At 54.0% G+C, this 16,525-nt stretch overlaps 1 protein-coding gene across 13 annotated transcripts in view; it reads right to left on the bottom strand.

Moving 5' to 3' along the window:
• CUX1 (cut like homeobox 1) overlaps positions 1 to 16,525 on the bottom strand; it is a 377,843-nt gene that overhangs the window by 35,249 nt on the left and 326,069 nt on the right. For 9 of the 13 annotated variants that reach the window (XM_058711654.1, XM_058711653.1, XM_058711661.1 and 6 more), the window contains 2 exons: positions 7,249 to 7,551; positions 3,442 to 3,630 (listed from right to left, as the gene is read on the bottom strand). The exons of the other annotated variants lie outside the window; for them this stretch is intronic. In XM_058711654.1, coding sequence (XP_058567637.1) covers positions 3,442 to 3,630; positions 7,249 to 7,551 — 492 coding nt within the window. The remainder of the gene's footprint in view (positions 1 to 3,441; positions 3,631 to 7,248; positions 7,552 to 16,525) is intronic. 13 annotated transcript variants of the gene reach the window in all.

Here is a 16,525-nt window from a genome sequence, read left to right as displayed (position 1 = left end):
AAGAAAAAGTCCAGTAGTGCGGGGGGAGGGGGGGGAGGCGGCTGGAGGGGGCTCGGCGCTTCAGGGAACATGCACCTGCCCTGGGGGACTTGCCCTTGCCCTTGCTTTTGGGGACAAGCAGGGTCCTTGTGCCCTTGATATGGCTTTTTACTGTGGAAGGACTGCAGGGGGGAGCAGTGGGCAGCAGTGAAGTAAAGGGGACGCGCCTCCAGATTCAAGTTCTCTGTTCTCTCTGTGCTGTTGGGGCTTCATCTGCCCCGTCTGTCCTTATGCATCACCTGTCCCCAGCTATGCTTCAAGTTAAAACCCATTCGGGCTTGAGCCAATAAGTCATCCATAGTGGTCTTTCTAGTGGATTAGCTTGGTTGGAATAGAGTCTGCAAATCCTTGAAAACTTCTTAAAACTGATGGAAGATGGGAGGTAATATTATTGAATAGGAGGAGCGGAGTGGCCAACATCTGGGACGGGATCCTCCCACGTATGCGGTGGGAGAGGGGTCATTGCCGCCCCTGCGTACAGGGGAAGAAACCGAGGCCTGGAGAAGCGAAATGCTGGGCTTCAGGTCACACAGCTGGTAAGTGACAGGACTGAGGTCTGACCCAAGTCCGTGCTGGGCAGTGCTGCTTGCCTTGAGCTGCCTGATGGTGGCCAGCGCCCCGGCCCCGCAGCACGGGAGCCACCCTTCAGCAGCACTGATGTTCAGGTCTCAAAAAAATGTTACAGGAAAAGACTATGGATTGTCAGGGTCCATCTGTAGCCACCAGGAAGAGATACTGATGAGCTAGCCCACGCTGTACGGGCGCACGTCTGGGGGCTGGTGGCTGTGTGGACAGGTTGGTTCAAGGGCCGTCTCGTGAAGGGACGGAAAGCAGAAGGCAGATCAGGATGGAGACAAAAGTTTATGAAGAAGGAAAAAGAGCAATAAAAGATTCAAGCTAACGGGAGAAGCAGCAAAATCTTTCTGGAAGAGAGGGAAGCATGACGCACGTGTGAACCCCATAGTCTGGATCACCCGGTGCTCACTTTTTCATAGAGTCCAGCCTAGGCGCATGATGGACTTTCATCTGCTTTAGAGGAACCCAACTTATTTTAAAAACTGTGACATACGGAGCACTTAGGTGTGCTGGTGGTTAAGTTCCGTACATTCTTTCTAATGCTCACAAACCTGAAGGAGGTCATATTACCATCCCCTTTCTACAGGTGCAGAAACTTAGACTAAGGAGTTACTTAACTAACTTGCCATTTTGTGACTGACCTAGGACACAGCCGAGAAGGCAAATCTTCCCCCAAAGAAAACGAAAATCATACTGTCAGTGGCCAGAAAATGAGCCTGGTCTGCCGGCCGCTGCCACTGGGTGGATGGCCGGTAATCGGCAGAAATCCCAGGGAAGTGCCGTGCTCGGGGTCACCCACTGTGGTGAAGGCTCCTCCAGTGAGCATCCCTACTAGAGGGAGAAGACAGCGAGGCCACAGCCGCTTTTCGGGAACTTGGGACGTGGGGAGGGGCCTGGGCCTGGCTGAAACAGTAACTCCTTTGTAACACAAGATGGCGCCCAGAGCCCGTGCGGAAAGAAGGAGGCCTGTGCCGCCCCCCCAGAGATCTACCTGTGGGGGCAAGGGTCCTTTCCTAGTGGCCTAGGAGAAGCACGCCAGGGAGGTAGAACCAGGGCTGTCCCCCTCCTGACACCTGCAGCGACGGGAGGCTGTGCAGGAGGTGGCCTCGGAGGGCCGGCCACAGGGAGGGGTTCCCCAGCACAGGGCGCAGCAGCCTCATGGAGCTCAAGGTGGCAGGCCCCGCCCCTTGACAACGCAGAGAGCTCTAACATTGCTTGGGTGAGCACTGATAAGTGTCGCAACTTGGTGATGGATATATGGGGTTCACGATGCCATTCTACGTCTTTATTTGAAATTTCCCCAAGGGGGAAATGTTAAAAAAACCTTTGGGGGTGATGCGGCACCAGGCGTCACATCATGTGCCGCTGCCCAAAGGGTCGTGGCCTATGTCAGAGCCGTGGCCACACCGGGAGGCAGGCCAGGGTCCACTGGAGGGCCCTGGTGGAAGGCTGGGGTGGGGTGGAAGGCTGCTGCCTGGGCACAGGGCCCCAGTGTGGCTGATTCTGGACAGAAGGCCGCTCAACACACATCTGAGAGCACCAGCTTCAGAGCCTGATGGCCCGTGAGTGCGGGTGCCGGCTCCCTACTTATTAGGCCAGCGGTTGAAAGCAGACAAGTCTCATAACGCGAGGGCCTCATCTCTCCTGGATAATATGCCTACGCTAGACAGAGCTGTGTGGACTGAGTCAAGTTTGGGCACCGCGCCAAACAGGAGGCCCTCAGGACCCGAAGTCTCCGTCCTTAGACAAGGCCTGACCCCACAGAGCTCTGGGAAGAGACGTCAGAGGTGCCTGCTTCCTCCTGGAGCTCCAGCCCTGGCTGGGTGACAACAGTGCCACTAGGCCGGCGGCGAACAGCAGACTGCCTTGGTGAACTCGGGACGCAAGCCTGGGCTTGGTGCCTGGCCCCCGGCTCAGACACGCACGCCTCAGCCACGTGGGTGGGTGGTGCCTCGTTCCCACATCTGAGGGACTCGGGTTCGACCACTCCGTGAGCTCAGGCCACCGTGCCCTCCGCGGGGAGGAGCAGCAGGTACCAGTACAGACCAGGAGACAGAGAAGACATTCCTTGCCACCACCAAGGTGCCCCTGCTTTGGGATTTCTCCCGTGTTGTGGCCTCCGGGGTGCGGGAAGGATGCCGATCAGCATCCGAGAGGGCTCCAGATGCGCACGGAAAGAACAGCCACGCTTGGCCCTCAAGGAGGCTAATCCCACGCAGCCCCACAGCCCATAAAGTAAACAGCAAGAGGGATCTGTTCTGGCTGGAATGTGCTCTTCCGGTGACCAGGCGGGGTGACCTTAACGGAGGCACCTGGCTTCTCTGAACGCGGGTTTCCTTATCTACAAGTGTGTTTATAAATGAGCTTTCCGATAAGACGGGAGACGGAAGGCCCGGGCTGGCGGTCCACATGCAAGAGACAGAGCTCCCCAGGCGCCCAGCAAGGCAAAGACAAGAAACAAATGGGCCGCCACCGAGTGCTGTGACGCTCGCTTCTTGGTGGCCTGAAACAAGAAAAGGGCTACGCTGACCACCAGGGCGACCACGAGGAACTCTCAGAGTGCCCCCCTCAATGCTAAAACGTATGTGGGTTCAGTCGGCTGGGTAGAAAAGTCACAAACCTTCCCAGTCCTCTTAGGTACTCCTCCATTGATAATTGTCGGAAGAGAACCGACCCTCCCCCCCCCCCCCCCCCGCCCCCCCGGCCCTGCCTGAGGGCCCTTCAGCCACAGATCAGTGCCCTTCGCTGCTCTGGGCGAAGGCTTTAGAAGCGACGGCGTGTCTGTACACGAGAAAGCAACGAGCCGGGGCAGGCGCCAGGGCTTACCTTTCTTTTCCATCCGTTTCATGTCCATCAACTTCTCCACGTTGTTGGGGTCATTCAGCCATAGCTGCATCCGGACGAAGGGCTCCCGTCCCTTCAGACTGAGCTTGTGCCAGGGTTTTGGGCGAGCAAGGAGGTCAGAGACGGAGCCTTGGGTGAGCCCCAAGATGGTCTCCCCAAATAAGCGCTGACCTGGCGAGAAAACGGAACGGAGAGAGACGTCACTACAGAGAGCCAGGGATCTGGAAGGACAAGGGTAAATTCAGGCACGGGTTGAAAGACCCAGAGTCTGGTCAGCTGGGTCCCGCCTCGGAGCGAGCACTTGTTAGAAAGAGCTCTTCAGCCAGACTTGTGACGAACTCCACTGGTGACGGAGACAGTATCACTCCCGCGTGCTGCTGGCACACGACGACGTCTCTCGCAAAAAAGCCTTCAGGCTCTGGAGGCACCGAGGCCTGGATGACACCGGTAGCGCTTATCAGAGGTGGTTAATCCCTCACCCAAGCTCAGGAGGTTAATAGCACACGGGGAGCCCTCTCTTATACAACCTCAAACCACAGGGCTGTCTGGCTCCTTTCACGATTAGCAAGGTTATCCGGTCTTGCTGAGAAAACAGGCCACTTGACCCAAGGTCACAGCAGGAAAGAGAAGGAGAAAGAGCCCCTTAGCGCCGTTTTTCTGAAAAGCAGGCCATTTCCAATTCTAAAGTCTATTCCCGCAGTCTCAGCTGCCTCTGCTGACTGGAGCTCAAAGGCGATCGCAACCCCTTCCTCGAAGCCTTTTCTCCGAGGCCGTGGTGGGCAGCCCGCTCCCCAGGCCGATCAGAGGGAATTCTGCTCTGGAGAGCACAGCGACACCAGGGCTGCTGGGTTCGTCAGAGGCTTCAAGAGAAAATTTCTCTTCTCTGAGAGCCATTCAGCCTCGGGTGAAGAGGGGCCGGCACTTTTGAAGGCGCAAATGAGAATGCGGCACAACCTGAATGACCAGATGGGTTCGGAACGTGACTAACAGGACTTATTAGGCGGAAATGGAGACTGGGATCAGACAGGCCGGCGCTGGGTACCACACAGAGTAGGGAACACGACACCTGGGTCCCCGAGCGGCAGGGTGACCGCGGATGACAGGCTCATGGGCTCCCGTCTTCGAGAGGGCAACACCACCCCCTGTGCTCCCAGGGCAGGTGTGAGCAACGGTGGAGTACCTCCTTGTAAAAAAGCGGGGCTTCAGGGGCTCCCGGGGGGCTCAGTGAATTAAGCGTCTGACTTCAGTTCAGGTCGTGATCTCACAGTTCGGGAGTTCCAGCCCCGCCTCGGGCTCTGTGCTGTCAGCACAGAGCCTGTTTTGGATCCTCTGTGTCCCTCTGTCTCTGCCCCTCCCCTACTCGCACGCATACACCCTCTTTCTCTCAAAAATAAACGTTAAGAAAAAAGAGCAGGCCTTCAAGTGGAAGTTTACAGCCCGGAAAGCACTGGATTTGAGATATTATTATTTTTTGTTTCCATCATTTTCACTTAGGGATACATTTACAGATTTCGTAAACCTGTGGTTCCCTGCATTTCAAACTCATAGGGCCTATAAGCGTCCTAAGTCCTCACCAGATTTTTGCTGTGGTAGTTTTAAATAAATTCTATCTAATTCTCATCTGGCAAATGAATCTCATTTACATTCCAAGGAGCTTGGGATGGTCAGGAAAGTGGATATATGTATACACGGCTAGTTACTACTTGCTTGACCCACCCAGTTGTATGGTGGGGGGGATTATTCTTGGAAACCTGTACTGCTTCTAGAGCTTTCGCAGCGGTGGCTCTCAATCATTTTTGGGTCACAGACCCACTTGAGAACCCGAGGGACGCTACCTACCCTCTCCCGATAAAATGTGTGCACGCACATACTCTGCTTATGATTTCCAGAGACTGACCCCCGAACGTCTCAAGATCTCAAGCCAGAGGTTGAGGACGCCTGGGTCTGACAGCTGCATAATTCAGGCTAGAGCTACCACTGTGCTGGCTTCTCAGCTCCACGGTGGCGCTGCTCCGGAGCTCTTCCGGAAGTTCCTGCTCTAAGAGGAGGCAGTCATCTCTCTGGAGAAGTTTCACCCCTGAGAGCACTGATTTACGCATCACACGGCACTGGCGGTACATGCCCAACACCGGCTGAAACTCCAGCAAGGATGGAGACACGGACGGGAAGGCCAAGGTGGAGGCTTTCATGCTCGTGATCTCACGACTGCGACCTTGCAACTTAGCAGTGGGCTCACGGCAGAGTTGTCTTCAGCCGCTTGCCCACATTTACAGAAAACGACACTTCCTGTGAGGGGGTGGGCGGCAATAAGATATCGGGCCTGCTTCTATGGACTCGTGATGGGACTGTAAGGTGGGGGAGGACCCAGGTCTAGGAATCCCTGAATATTTCGATCATTGATGAACATATGGGGCTTCACAGCCATTTCATTTTTGTGAATTAACTTCATTAAAAACGTTCCCAGCTGACACCGCTTCTTCCCTTGTTCTGGTTTGCACAAGCGGTGGGGTAGAGAACCTCAACCAGGCAAGCTGGCCACCTAACCCCTCCACCACACAAACTTCCCCGGACTTCATTGCTCCTTCCTTCTTGTGCTATCCCCTGGGAGAAACAGACACGTAGGGCCCCTCCGCAAATTCCAGCCGCTCTTCGGGGCTGTCTTAACACGCACCGCACACAACACTCTTCCTTCCGTTGACCTTTACACTCGGGAAGTAAGGACAGAGTGGTTGGGGACAGGCTGTTTCCGTTCTCTGGGTGTCTACGACCAGGAGGATCCCATCTGGTCAATGCTGTACCACGGGGGCACGGAAGTTTAAAATGACCAAACACCGGGGCGCCTGGGTGGCGCAGTCGGTTAAGCGTCCGACTTCAGCCAGGTCACGATCTCGCGGTCCGTGAGTTCGAGCCCCGCGTCAGGCTCTGGGCTGATGGCTCGGAGCCTGGAGCCTGTTTCTGATTCTGTGTCTCCCTCTCTCTCTGCCCCTCCCCCGTTCATGCTCTGTCTCTCTCTGTCCCAAAAATAAATAAAAAATGTTGAAAAAAAAAAAATTTAAAAAAAAAAAAAAATAAAAAAAAAATAAAATGACCAAACACTCTTAATATTCCGACAGACAAAGCCAAAGCCCGTGTGCCCCTGAGGCTTCAGAGAGAGCTGCCTCGGGTGGGGCACGCACGAAGCAAAATGGCCTGGGTCTGGGTCTGAGCCCCAGTGAGAGGGGTGGTGAACTCAGTTCCACCGAGGCTACTGCCTCCCAGTGGAGGGCCTGGGGAAGGGAGCCGGCTTCCTGGAGCAGCAGGGAGGACAGTAATAGACTATCAGCTGCCAGGCGCGGTGCGAAGCAATGGCTTCTGCTCATAAGCCCCCGTCGGGCATTGCCGTCCCAGATTTACAGGGGAGGCTCTGAGAGTGGCTTGCTCAGGGTCACAGACACAGTAAGAGGAAGAGCTGAGACGTGAACCCCGTCTGTGGATTCTTCCAGTATGCCATCGGGATGCTGCTCCCGCCCGGCAGCGCCCGTGAGGACCGGGGAGTTGCACCGGGCATGCCCTGGTCAGGGCGCACGGGCGTTGGCTGAGACGTCCTGGTGGGCGCGCCGGGGAGGGAGCAGGCTGGGACCGACCGCCCTCGGGAGCCCTGGTATCCACAACTGGAGGGTGTTTTATGTCCTTAGCGATGGCTTACAAGCGTTTAAACTCACTGGCTGGTCCCTGCACCCATTTTTCCAGAAACCACCAGGAAGCCACCCGCCGCTCCCAACGTGGCAGCCGCGGGGGGAGGGCACCTACCGAGGTTGTTGTCTGTCAGCACCTCCTTGACTCTCTTGGTTATGCCGTAGGTGTCCAGCTCGGGAGACATGGCCACCAGCTCTTGAATGCTGAGGGCCGAGTGTCCGGAGAGAGGCAGTGGCGTGGCGGGCTGGGAGTCTGAGGCGGGCGGGTCGCTGGGCTCCGGAGGCTTGCCGTCCTTATTCGTCTCAATGGGGGGACAGGGCTGTTGGACCAGTTCAGTCAAACTCTTCACCGATTCGCTAGAGCTCATCGGCGACTCGGGCGCAGGGCTGCAGCTGGCAGAGGTCTTTGGAGTGCTTTCTGTAATGAAAGGACACAAAAATCTGAGGCTGAAAATAGCCGTCTCTCACCGTGAGCATTACTTTCCTTACCCAGGAAATACATTAAACGCCTGTGCAAGAAGACAGCACGGCGAGCTATTGGGTCTATGGCCTGCGAGAAACTTCATCTTCTGCATTAAACAATGAAAAAACAAACAAACAAACAAACAAACAAGAACCCTGAAAACCGCAACAGAAGAAAAACTAGAGGTTTGAACAAAAGGGACCTGAAGGCTTAAGACAAGGGCATCCTGTTGCGAAACTGCTGTCGTATTAACCATGGGCCATCACGGTCATGACGTCTTCCGGCGGGACCCCGTGATTCCAGAATTCAGAAGTCCCTCGGCTAAATTATAATCTGCATCTTATATTCTGTCCCTAATCTTCAGAACAAAATGAACGGGTGGATTATTTTAAATGAGGGCGGCCCACGACGTGTGGTTAGGAAGGCCCCAGAAGAGGAGACGTAAGGCCTCGGCCGCTGGCCCCAGGGGGGCCCCCCCCGTGCTGAGTCCTGGGACTCCCTGTGGGTTCTTGCTCTGATCCCAGAGGGCTCCACAGCACCCAGCCTGGAGGGGACCGACAGAAGAGAAGCACTCACTCTGCTCCCTGTCAAACCCCAGGACGTGCTTCTGAAGGCCAAGCTCTGTCACACACGCTGGCACCGGGAGAGATGGGGCCAGAGTGGCAGTCGGGTCTCCATGCTCTCCCTTCTGTCCTGGTCCGGGCGCCCAGTAGGGAGCGCCACCCCGTGCCACCCGTGAAACCCAGCCTCCATCGGAGTCCTAGGATGTCTGGAATGAAGGCTTTGGCCATTTCCTAATTACCAAATACACAGAAAGGCCGTGTCCGGGAGGAAAACGCAGAGTGAGATAGCGCTAAGGTCCTATTCGAGGCAAAGTCAGCTGATGGCTTGGTGTCTTGGGACAGGCTCCCTCTCGCCGCCTCCCATCAAGCCTGGCACGTAGCAAGAGCCCATGTGCCACGTGTGAGGGGCCAGGCCAGGTCCTGTCACTTGGGCTGTATGGCCTCAGAGAGATAAGTCTCAGGAAGCAGGCCCCTCGTGGGACATCAGAGCACCTGGGTGGCCCCCAAAACACTCGCTGCCTGATTAGACAAAACGTAACATGGAGTAGTGCCTGAATTTCAATTGGCCATAGAAGTGGAGTGTCCTTTGCTGGACATGTCACATCCAAGATAGCGACCTGGATCAGACGCAGGATAACGACCTATTCTGAACTCAACGAGATGGGAGATGTATTCTGAATACAAGGGATGTTTTGTGTGAATACCTAGAAAAAAATCCCAAATGAAACAACTTCAATTCAACCAGTGAACCTGTTCATTATCCTAAACAGGACGAGGGTTCCACCATCACATAAACCTGTGTCCTCAACCTGGAAATTCTGGTTTAAAAAACAACCAAACACAAAACAACCCGCTGGTCTGTAAAAGATGTAAAAGAGCTAGACGTAAACAGCGGAAATGATCCGTATCAATCTTGAAGGCAATATGAATCCTACAAATCGGATTTCTTCTCTCTGCTCACCTCCGGGTCACCGTACAACTGGATATAAAACCCAGCAAATGTTATTTTTGTGTCTGAAGCAGCAAAGAAATTGTACTGTAAATTTGCCCCGATCCACCCATGCGAGGGACCGATGTGGCAGACCATCCATCTTGCTCACTGCACACTGTCCAGGACGGCATGAGTCCCCACATGATAAACAGATTCCTTCTCAGGTTTGTGTCCTGTAACCCACAGCAAGGTCAAAAGCATGGCTGCCTGGCTAACAAACCGCACGGTGCCTCCGCCTGGTGCTTCCCCGGTTTTGTCTGGTGCCGGCCGAGACCCAGCTCCCGAATCCCCGGACGGCGGCGCGTTTCTTTCTCGCAGGCATTCCCGGCCAGTACTCGTGGGGATTTTTGCCACGCAGAAGCCCTGAGAGAACCGAACAGAGGCACTGGCCACACGTTACTGGCGTCCCTCTGCGCTCCCAACCATGGCTGCAGACAAAGGCAAGGCCCTCAAGATCAACGCCCCCCCCCCCCCCCTCCCCAGGGCCTGGAAATGTACCGGGAAAGTGCCGCTGGGCGGGTTTGCATTGGATCTCCACTCTGTGTCGAAACTGCAACTGACAACTCGAAGCGGAGTGCTCTTTCCGGGGGACGATTCACGGACCGACACGTGCACACACACGCCACTGCGCTCTCGGGTCACGGAAAGCAGATTGGGCCCACGTGTTTGGCTAGGCACGGACAGATGCAATGGCAAATGGCCCCGTGGGAGACGCCACAAATCCTCAGGCAGAGAGCATCACGTTGGAAAGGGAGTCATTTCTTTAGAAAGCTGTTTCCAGGAAGCCCTACGCTCCAGCGGCCGGACCGGCACCACAGCGGCTAATTAACCAGAACCAAGCCCGTTTTGGTGGGAACATCACAGAGACAGGCTCTAGAGCCCCTGGCAAGGGGGCCCGGCCCCTGGGTGCAGGAAGGACAGGTGGTTGCCTGTCCTTGATCATCTTGACAGAATAAGAAACGTTGTCAACAGAAAAGGATAGTACTTTTTTTTGTTTGTTTTCCCCCAAATCACCAAATGGAGGCCTCTGACTAAAACAATACTTTTTTTTTTTTTTTTTGAGAGAGAGAGAGAGACAGAGCACGAGCAGGGGAGGGGCAAAGAGAGAGGGAGATACAGAATCCGAAGCAGCTCCGGGCTCTAGGCTGTCAGCACAGGGCCCGAATCGGGGCTTGAGCCCACAAACCAGGAGATCATGACCTGAGCCGAAGTCGGACGCTTCACCGACTGAGCCACCCAGGCGCCCCTAAACCAATACTTTTTTGAAGGAATAAGGCTTTCTTCCACTCCACGTAATTACAAGTAATTTAAAAAAACAAAAAAAGGAGGAGTCCTGGGCTTGGCATTAAGATACGAACTTGGGGGTAGGGCTACCTCTGTTAGCCAGCTGTTTTAACATGAGTGGGATTCTCAACTTCTTGGAACATCCTGGTTTCCTCATCTGGAAAATGCAGACAGCGTTGTAGTGAGGAATGAACCTGGCACATGGTTGGTGCTAAGAAACAAAACCCAAGTTGGATGTTTTGGTTTTTTTTTTTTTTCTTTTCAAAGCAGTTATTAGGGGCATCGATCGGGCTGGCTCCTTTGGAAGAGCACGTGACTCTTCATCTTGGAATTTTGAGTTCAAGCCCCACACTGGGTATAGAGATTACTTAGAAATAAAAGCTTTAGGAAAAAAAAATAAAAGCAGTTATTAAATTGTATTGAAATACATTTGTTTATATAAAGGGAACCTACATTCAGTATAAATCTCCTCCTGATTACTGCTGTTTCTTCCACAGTTCCTGGTGGATACCATGGAGATAACATTCTGGCAGAGGTAAGACTGTAGGGGCATAAAGCAGATCAGGGTGGCGGGCAGGACTAGACTACAAAGGGGTCCCAGGGAATTCTGGGGGGGGGGGAGGGGCGGGGATGATGGGATTCTTCTGTGTCTTGATTGCCAGAACTCACGGGACACTTCCATGAGCCAAGAGTGAATTCTGCTGTATGTAAATTACACTTTGGCACCAAGTTGCTGAGGACAAAGTTCTGGAAAGAATGAGATGTCATTCCCTTCATTCTTTCACCCGCTCCATAATCTGCTGAGTCAGGCCACTGGTCGCCTGGTCAGAGATGGTCCTGCCCCCTTGGGGCTCATGCCTAGTGGGGAGACGGCCATTCGACAGAAGTACCTAAAGGGCAGTGGGGGTTCTGAGGTAGGACAGGGGGCAGTGGGCAGGCAGGGGACACTGATGTGGCATGAGGATCAGAGAGGTCCTCCGGGAGGGGGATGCCTCAGGTGCGCTTCAGGCACGAGCAGGAGTTAGCCAGGTGAGTCGCGAGAGGCAGGAGTGGCAAGGGAGGTGTAGACTACTCCGGACATCTGGTGGGCTGAGGCACGAGTGAAATGTCGTGTGGCGAGAATATGAAGCAAAGAGAGGCCCCCTGAGGCTGGCCGGTGCAGGGGCTTTGAACGGGCCCCGATGTCTGCTGTGACCCTCACGCACTTGGGAGCCAGGGCAAGGTCTGTTAGAAAGTGGGCCTACCCTTCACCCCAGCGGTGCTTCTCTTCTGGGGACTCAGAGCGGCCACTAGGATGTGTATTGAGGCCTCATGTGGAAGAACACAAGACTGGGAACAGGGTCCGTCGCTGGGAGACCGGGTCTCCAGATTGTGGCATGTTGATACAACATACTGCGTGCTATGTAAGCAGCGGCGAGGACGTCAGGGCTGGGGCCACACATACCGGCACCCGGAGTATGCTGGGGGAGCCCACAAAGCAAGGGACAGAATGAAACGGAGCGTGACGTTTGTGTACGTTGAGGGCCCATACGTACTTTACGTTTTGCATGGCTACGTAGATACGTAGAGGCGAGGATTTAAAATCATGCATGGAAACTGGAGCGCTTGGGTGGCTCACCCGATTGAGTGTCCGACTTCAGCTCAGGGTCATGATCTCACTGCTCGTAGGTTCGAGTCCCGCGTCAGGCTCTGTGCTGACAGCTCAGAGCCCGCTTCAGATTCTGTATCTCCCTCTCTCTCTCTGCCCCCCCCTCCCCCGAGCATGCTCTGTCTCTGCCTCTCAAAAATGAATAAACATTAAAAAAATTTAAGGAATAAAATAAATAAAATCATGCACAGGAACGATAAACAGCAAATCCAGGAGGGGTGGCCTTCAAGGACCAATGAGATTAGGGAGAGGGATTCAACTCTATCTTTGAGGTTTTGTTTCTCTTACAAATAAAGGATTGGATGGTGGCCAAATGGTAAGGGTAAAGTTGGGTGTTGGAACATGGGTGCTTACTGCGTTATTCTGGGATTTTAAATATCACAGGCCTAATGTCAAAAAATAAGAAACCAATTCAGCTCCCTATTGCTTCAGAGGGGGAGAATGAACTTGTGACCAGTGAGGCTGGGGCCTGGGGTCTTGTGGAGGCTGCAGTGCTGTAGGGGGAGAGCGGGTGCTGGCCCGCAAAGCAGACAGGCAGTGGGGTGGGGAGAAATATCTAGGTCCAAGACAGATGGAGGGGCTGATATGGGGAGTGGATGGAGGAAGAGGGAAGAAACAGGGGTGCTTTCCACGGTGGGGTCTGGGTACCTGGACAGAGTGCTATTCACTCTGGTGAGTGCCTTAACAGCAGGAGCACCTTGGGGTGGGGTGGGGTGGGAGTGAGACCATATTAAGAAGGCTTATGTTACCATCATTTGTAAGAGCAGCTACCACTGAAGCTAACATCATTTCTCATGCACTCCCTGTGTGCCAGGCTCTGGGCTAAGGCTCACGAGAATGACCGACTGCACTCCTCGAAAGGACCAGAAGGGACATCCATGTTCCTCTTTTCACAGATATAAGACGTCACGTTCAGCGACACAGCTGGGAACCAGTCTGTATTCATAATAGGCCACCTATATCGTGGGGCCATGCCTGCACCCGCGTGTCCTTTCGTGGCAGAAGAACCGGGCCTGCCTTCCAGGACACAGTTGCTCTGCGATCCATGTCAACATGCGCGAGTCTCAGAAACACGGCGGTCAGGGCCAAAAAGCCAACCCACTACCGGGGTGAGGGAAGGGAACCAAAATGTAATTAGCAGCGAGAGAAGGGCGTTTACACCCGGCTGCATCAAATTCTCCTGATGGCCCCGCGATGGGAATATAAATCCTGCAACTCCAGGTAGGGAAACTGAGGCTCAGACCGGCAACATGAGTTGTCCAGACCACGTTGGATGGAGAAGGATCCGAACCAGATTGAGAGTAGAAACTCTCCACATTTTCCACTGTCCTTTGTCTGGCAATTACGGAATTATAAGCATAGGCATGCTTTCATTCATTCATTCATTTGCTCGCTCGCTCGCTCAAGCATTCTGAAAGCACCCACTCTGTGTCATGCACTCCGCTGGCACTGGGGATAAGTGAGAATCAGACACCCATCTTGCTTTCAAGGCATCTATAGCCAGGAGGGCGGGGACAATCGGAAACGGGTCGTCTGCATATTTGAAAAGCCCAGCCACAGAGTTCACGTATCCAATTTTGACAGCAATAGTAAGGTGTTACATTAAAAAGTGATCCATGTGGATTAGGGTTTTTTTTTTTTTTTTTCTTTTTTGCAAGGCTTCGAATCTTACACAAGAGTAGCTTGTAAGATTACAAGAAAGATACAGAAAGCAGAGACAGTGACGCGAGCCCCTATGAAACACACGAGGCATTCAGGAACTATAAAAGGATTATGAAAAATATTATATTCCAAAAACAGCAGGCAAACAACAGCTGCCTTAAGTTTCCCATACAAGCCAACTGAAAATCCTCGCCCGCCATGATTTCCAGAGACAAATCTCTCTGCAGTTTATCCGATCCACTGTTTAAATTTCCATACCCAGCCCTCTATCTGCAGTAATAATAACCCAAATTCCATTTAGTGTTCATTTGAGCAGTCAGGATAAAGTCGTTTCTTATTATCTCCCCACTGTGTAAAAAACAGCTTGAAGGTAGGAAGTCAGCAAGCATTTTCACCAAAAAGTAATTATTGTAAGTGACATTTTTACTGCTGGCATGCCATAAGGCGAACTGTGCATTCAGAAGGACAAGTTGCTGAAACAAAATGACAGGGTACTCTGTGACATTCTGACAAGAACCCAAACATTATTTAACTGGTGGCCGGTCTGATGCACTACTTTTCATTATGTCCATAGTTTAGGCTTTGAGCCCCTGCCAAGCCAGGAAATTCCAAGTGACTACAAAGACAGACAAGTATGGAAAGATGGGAGAGCGGAGAGAGAAGATGGGGGGGGGGGGGAGAGGTTGGCCAAACGGAGCCGGGGTGCAGCGTGGTTGTGGTCCGGCACGTGGAAATGTGAGCAAGAGGGAGTCAAGGAGAAGATACAAGGGGGGTGTGGGGGAGAGGCAGAGAGTGGAAGACGGAGCCACGGGGGGACAGCAGCCTCGGCAGCTGCGGCCGCACAGTGGGGCGAGGACGTGCAGAAGGTTCTGGAGTGCCCGGTGCCGGCACCCTGGGTCCAGCGGGAGCTCTGGTGGCCTGGAAGGACCCTGCCCGGCTGCAGGCCCTCCTGGCTGACGGTGCCGACAGCTTCCAAGGCCACAATAGCGTGACCACTGGTCTGCAACACTTCTCAGTGGAGTTCGGATGTGGGTTGTGTGACGGAGCCACTGCACCCGAGCCGAAGCGTGGGGACTCCTCACTTTCCTCCAAGAGACGCACCACCCCTCTGAACAGCAAGGCTCATTTGCCCTCCTGTGTTTAGCCAGAAATCGACCAGGCCTGCACCACACCTCTTAGGATGTCCCCAATGCCACGCCCTGTCCCAGCGGCAGGGGGCGGTGTAGACGGGCTCCTCAGCCCCATCCCTGCCTCCGGGGCTCACAGCAGATGCTCGTGGCCCCTCAGGACTACCGCCGACTTCTCCAGGCCAGCAGAAAACGTGGAGTTGTTTGTTTTTGAGTATGAGCAGCCTTTTGATGGATTAGCACGGGCTTGAAACCAAATACATGGATACTTGAATAGATGACAGAGCTTTCCACACGCGTCCTACCACGTCCCTGGACATTTTCTACCGAGAAAGAACCGGAAGTAATCTAACCACATACTAACCACATCCATGCTACAAAACAGCCTTCCTTCTGAGGGCCGAGGCCTGCGTCTGATACCCCAGGGGAGTAAGTAACCCATTCCCGAGGGTCTCCCCCACCCACAGGAAGGTCCACTCCCAAACAGGTGGTGGCATCGAGCATCAGCACACAGTGTCCCCTCCTTGGGCTGGCAACACGCTTCGGCTCCAAGCCAACCTTGCCTTATATCGCTGAAACTCCCAGCAAACCTGCCAAATCATTTGTTTTTTTCCAATGGCAGAAAGGAGTAACCGGAGGAAGGTTTGGGGCAGGAACCCCTGGGGAGGACCCAGGAAAGGAAAGTGTCTCCGTCGGTCCTGGTTTCTTCTGTAATAGGGAACATCGGTGCTTTCTCTCCCACAAACCCGGATCCTACTGGGTCGCGCTGGCCAGGATAGAAGCGAGGGTGGGAAAAGACAGCAGCCCCAGCACGCAGCGGGTACTGAGCTGCGTGTGTGAACACAACATTTCTAATGCCTGCCTAAGGAACTGTTACAGTGACATTAAAGCCCACATCCTTTACTTGTTAACTGAGAAAACTAAAACAACTAAAATAAAATAAAAGCAAGGTTATTTAACTTGAGCCATGTAGAGCTTACCTCCCCAAACTTGATTTCTAGGCCACTTGAAGAGAGGGTCTGGGCTTTCCATTCAATGAGGGGGCCCTCTAAGTGCCAGGCAGGGCGCTAGGGGACGGGGGCACGGTCGTGAACCAGGAAGACTTCATTAAGCAAGTCACGGTCACAAAGACCCTGAGACGAGGGCGGGACGGGGATGCTTGGGGGGCACCGTGACCCCGAAACTGAGGCTGGGTGCGTGTGGAGGAGAGGCCGCGGTATGCCAAGGCCTGGGTGGAGAAGAGATGGGGGCCGGGTCACACACTAAGAAGGTGGGACCCTAGGGAAGGGCATGAAGCAGGGAAGGGAGTGTCCCAGCCGGAAGTGCCATCTGGGACGACGGCTCTGAGGCTTGGGCCAGGGTGGGGACTGAGGGAATGGAAAGAAAAAAATTCTGCGAGACACTTAGGAAACAGAAACTGTGTGTGTGTGTGTGCACGTGTGCATCTGTGCGCACACACACGAGTGTGTGTCTGGGAGGGTGCGTAAGAGGGAGAGAAGGACCGAGAAGGGCTGCCAAGGTTTGGCTCAGATGACCAGGGTTACAGGCTTGCTGTTCACCGAAAGGAGCAGTCCTGGGGAGACAAGGCTGAGTTCAAGGTTGGGTGCATTTCACTGGAGGTGGCCCTGAGTTCTTGGGTCTGGTGGTGGTGGTC

The sequence above is a fragment of the Neofelis nebulosa genome, chromosome 18, assembly GCF_028018385.1.
Source record: "Neofelis nebulosa isolate mNeoNeb1 chromosome 18, mNeoNeb1.pri, whole genome shotgun sequence".
NCBI lineage: Eukaryota > Metazoa > Chordata > Mammalia > Carnivora > Felidae > Neofelis > Neofelis nebulosa.
This window is presented reverse-complemented; position numbering and strand designations above follow the sequence as displayed.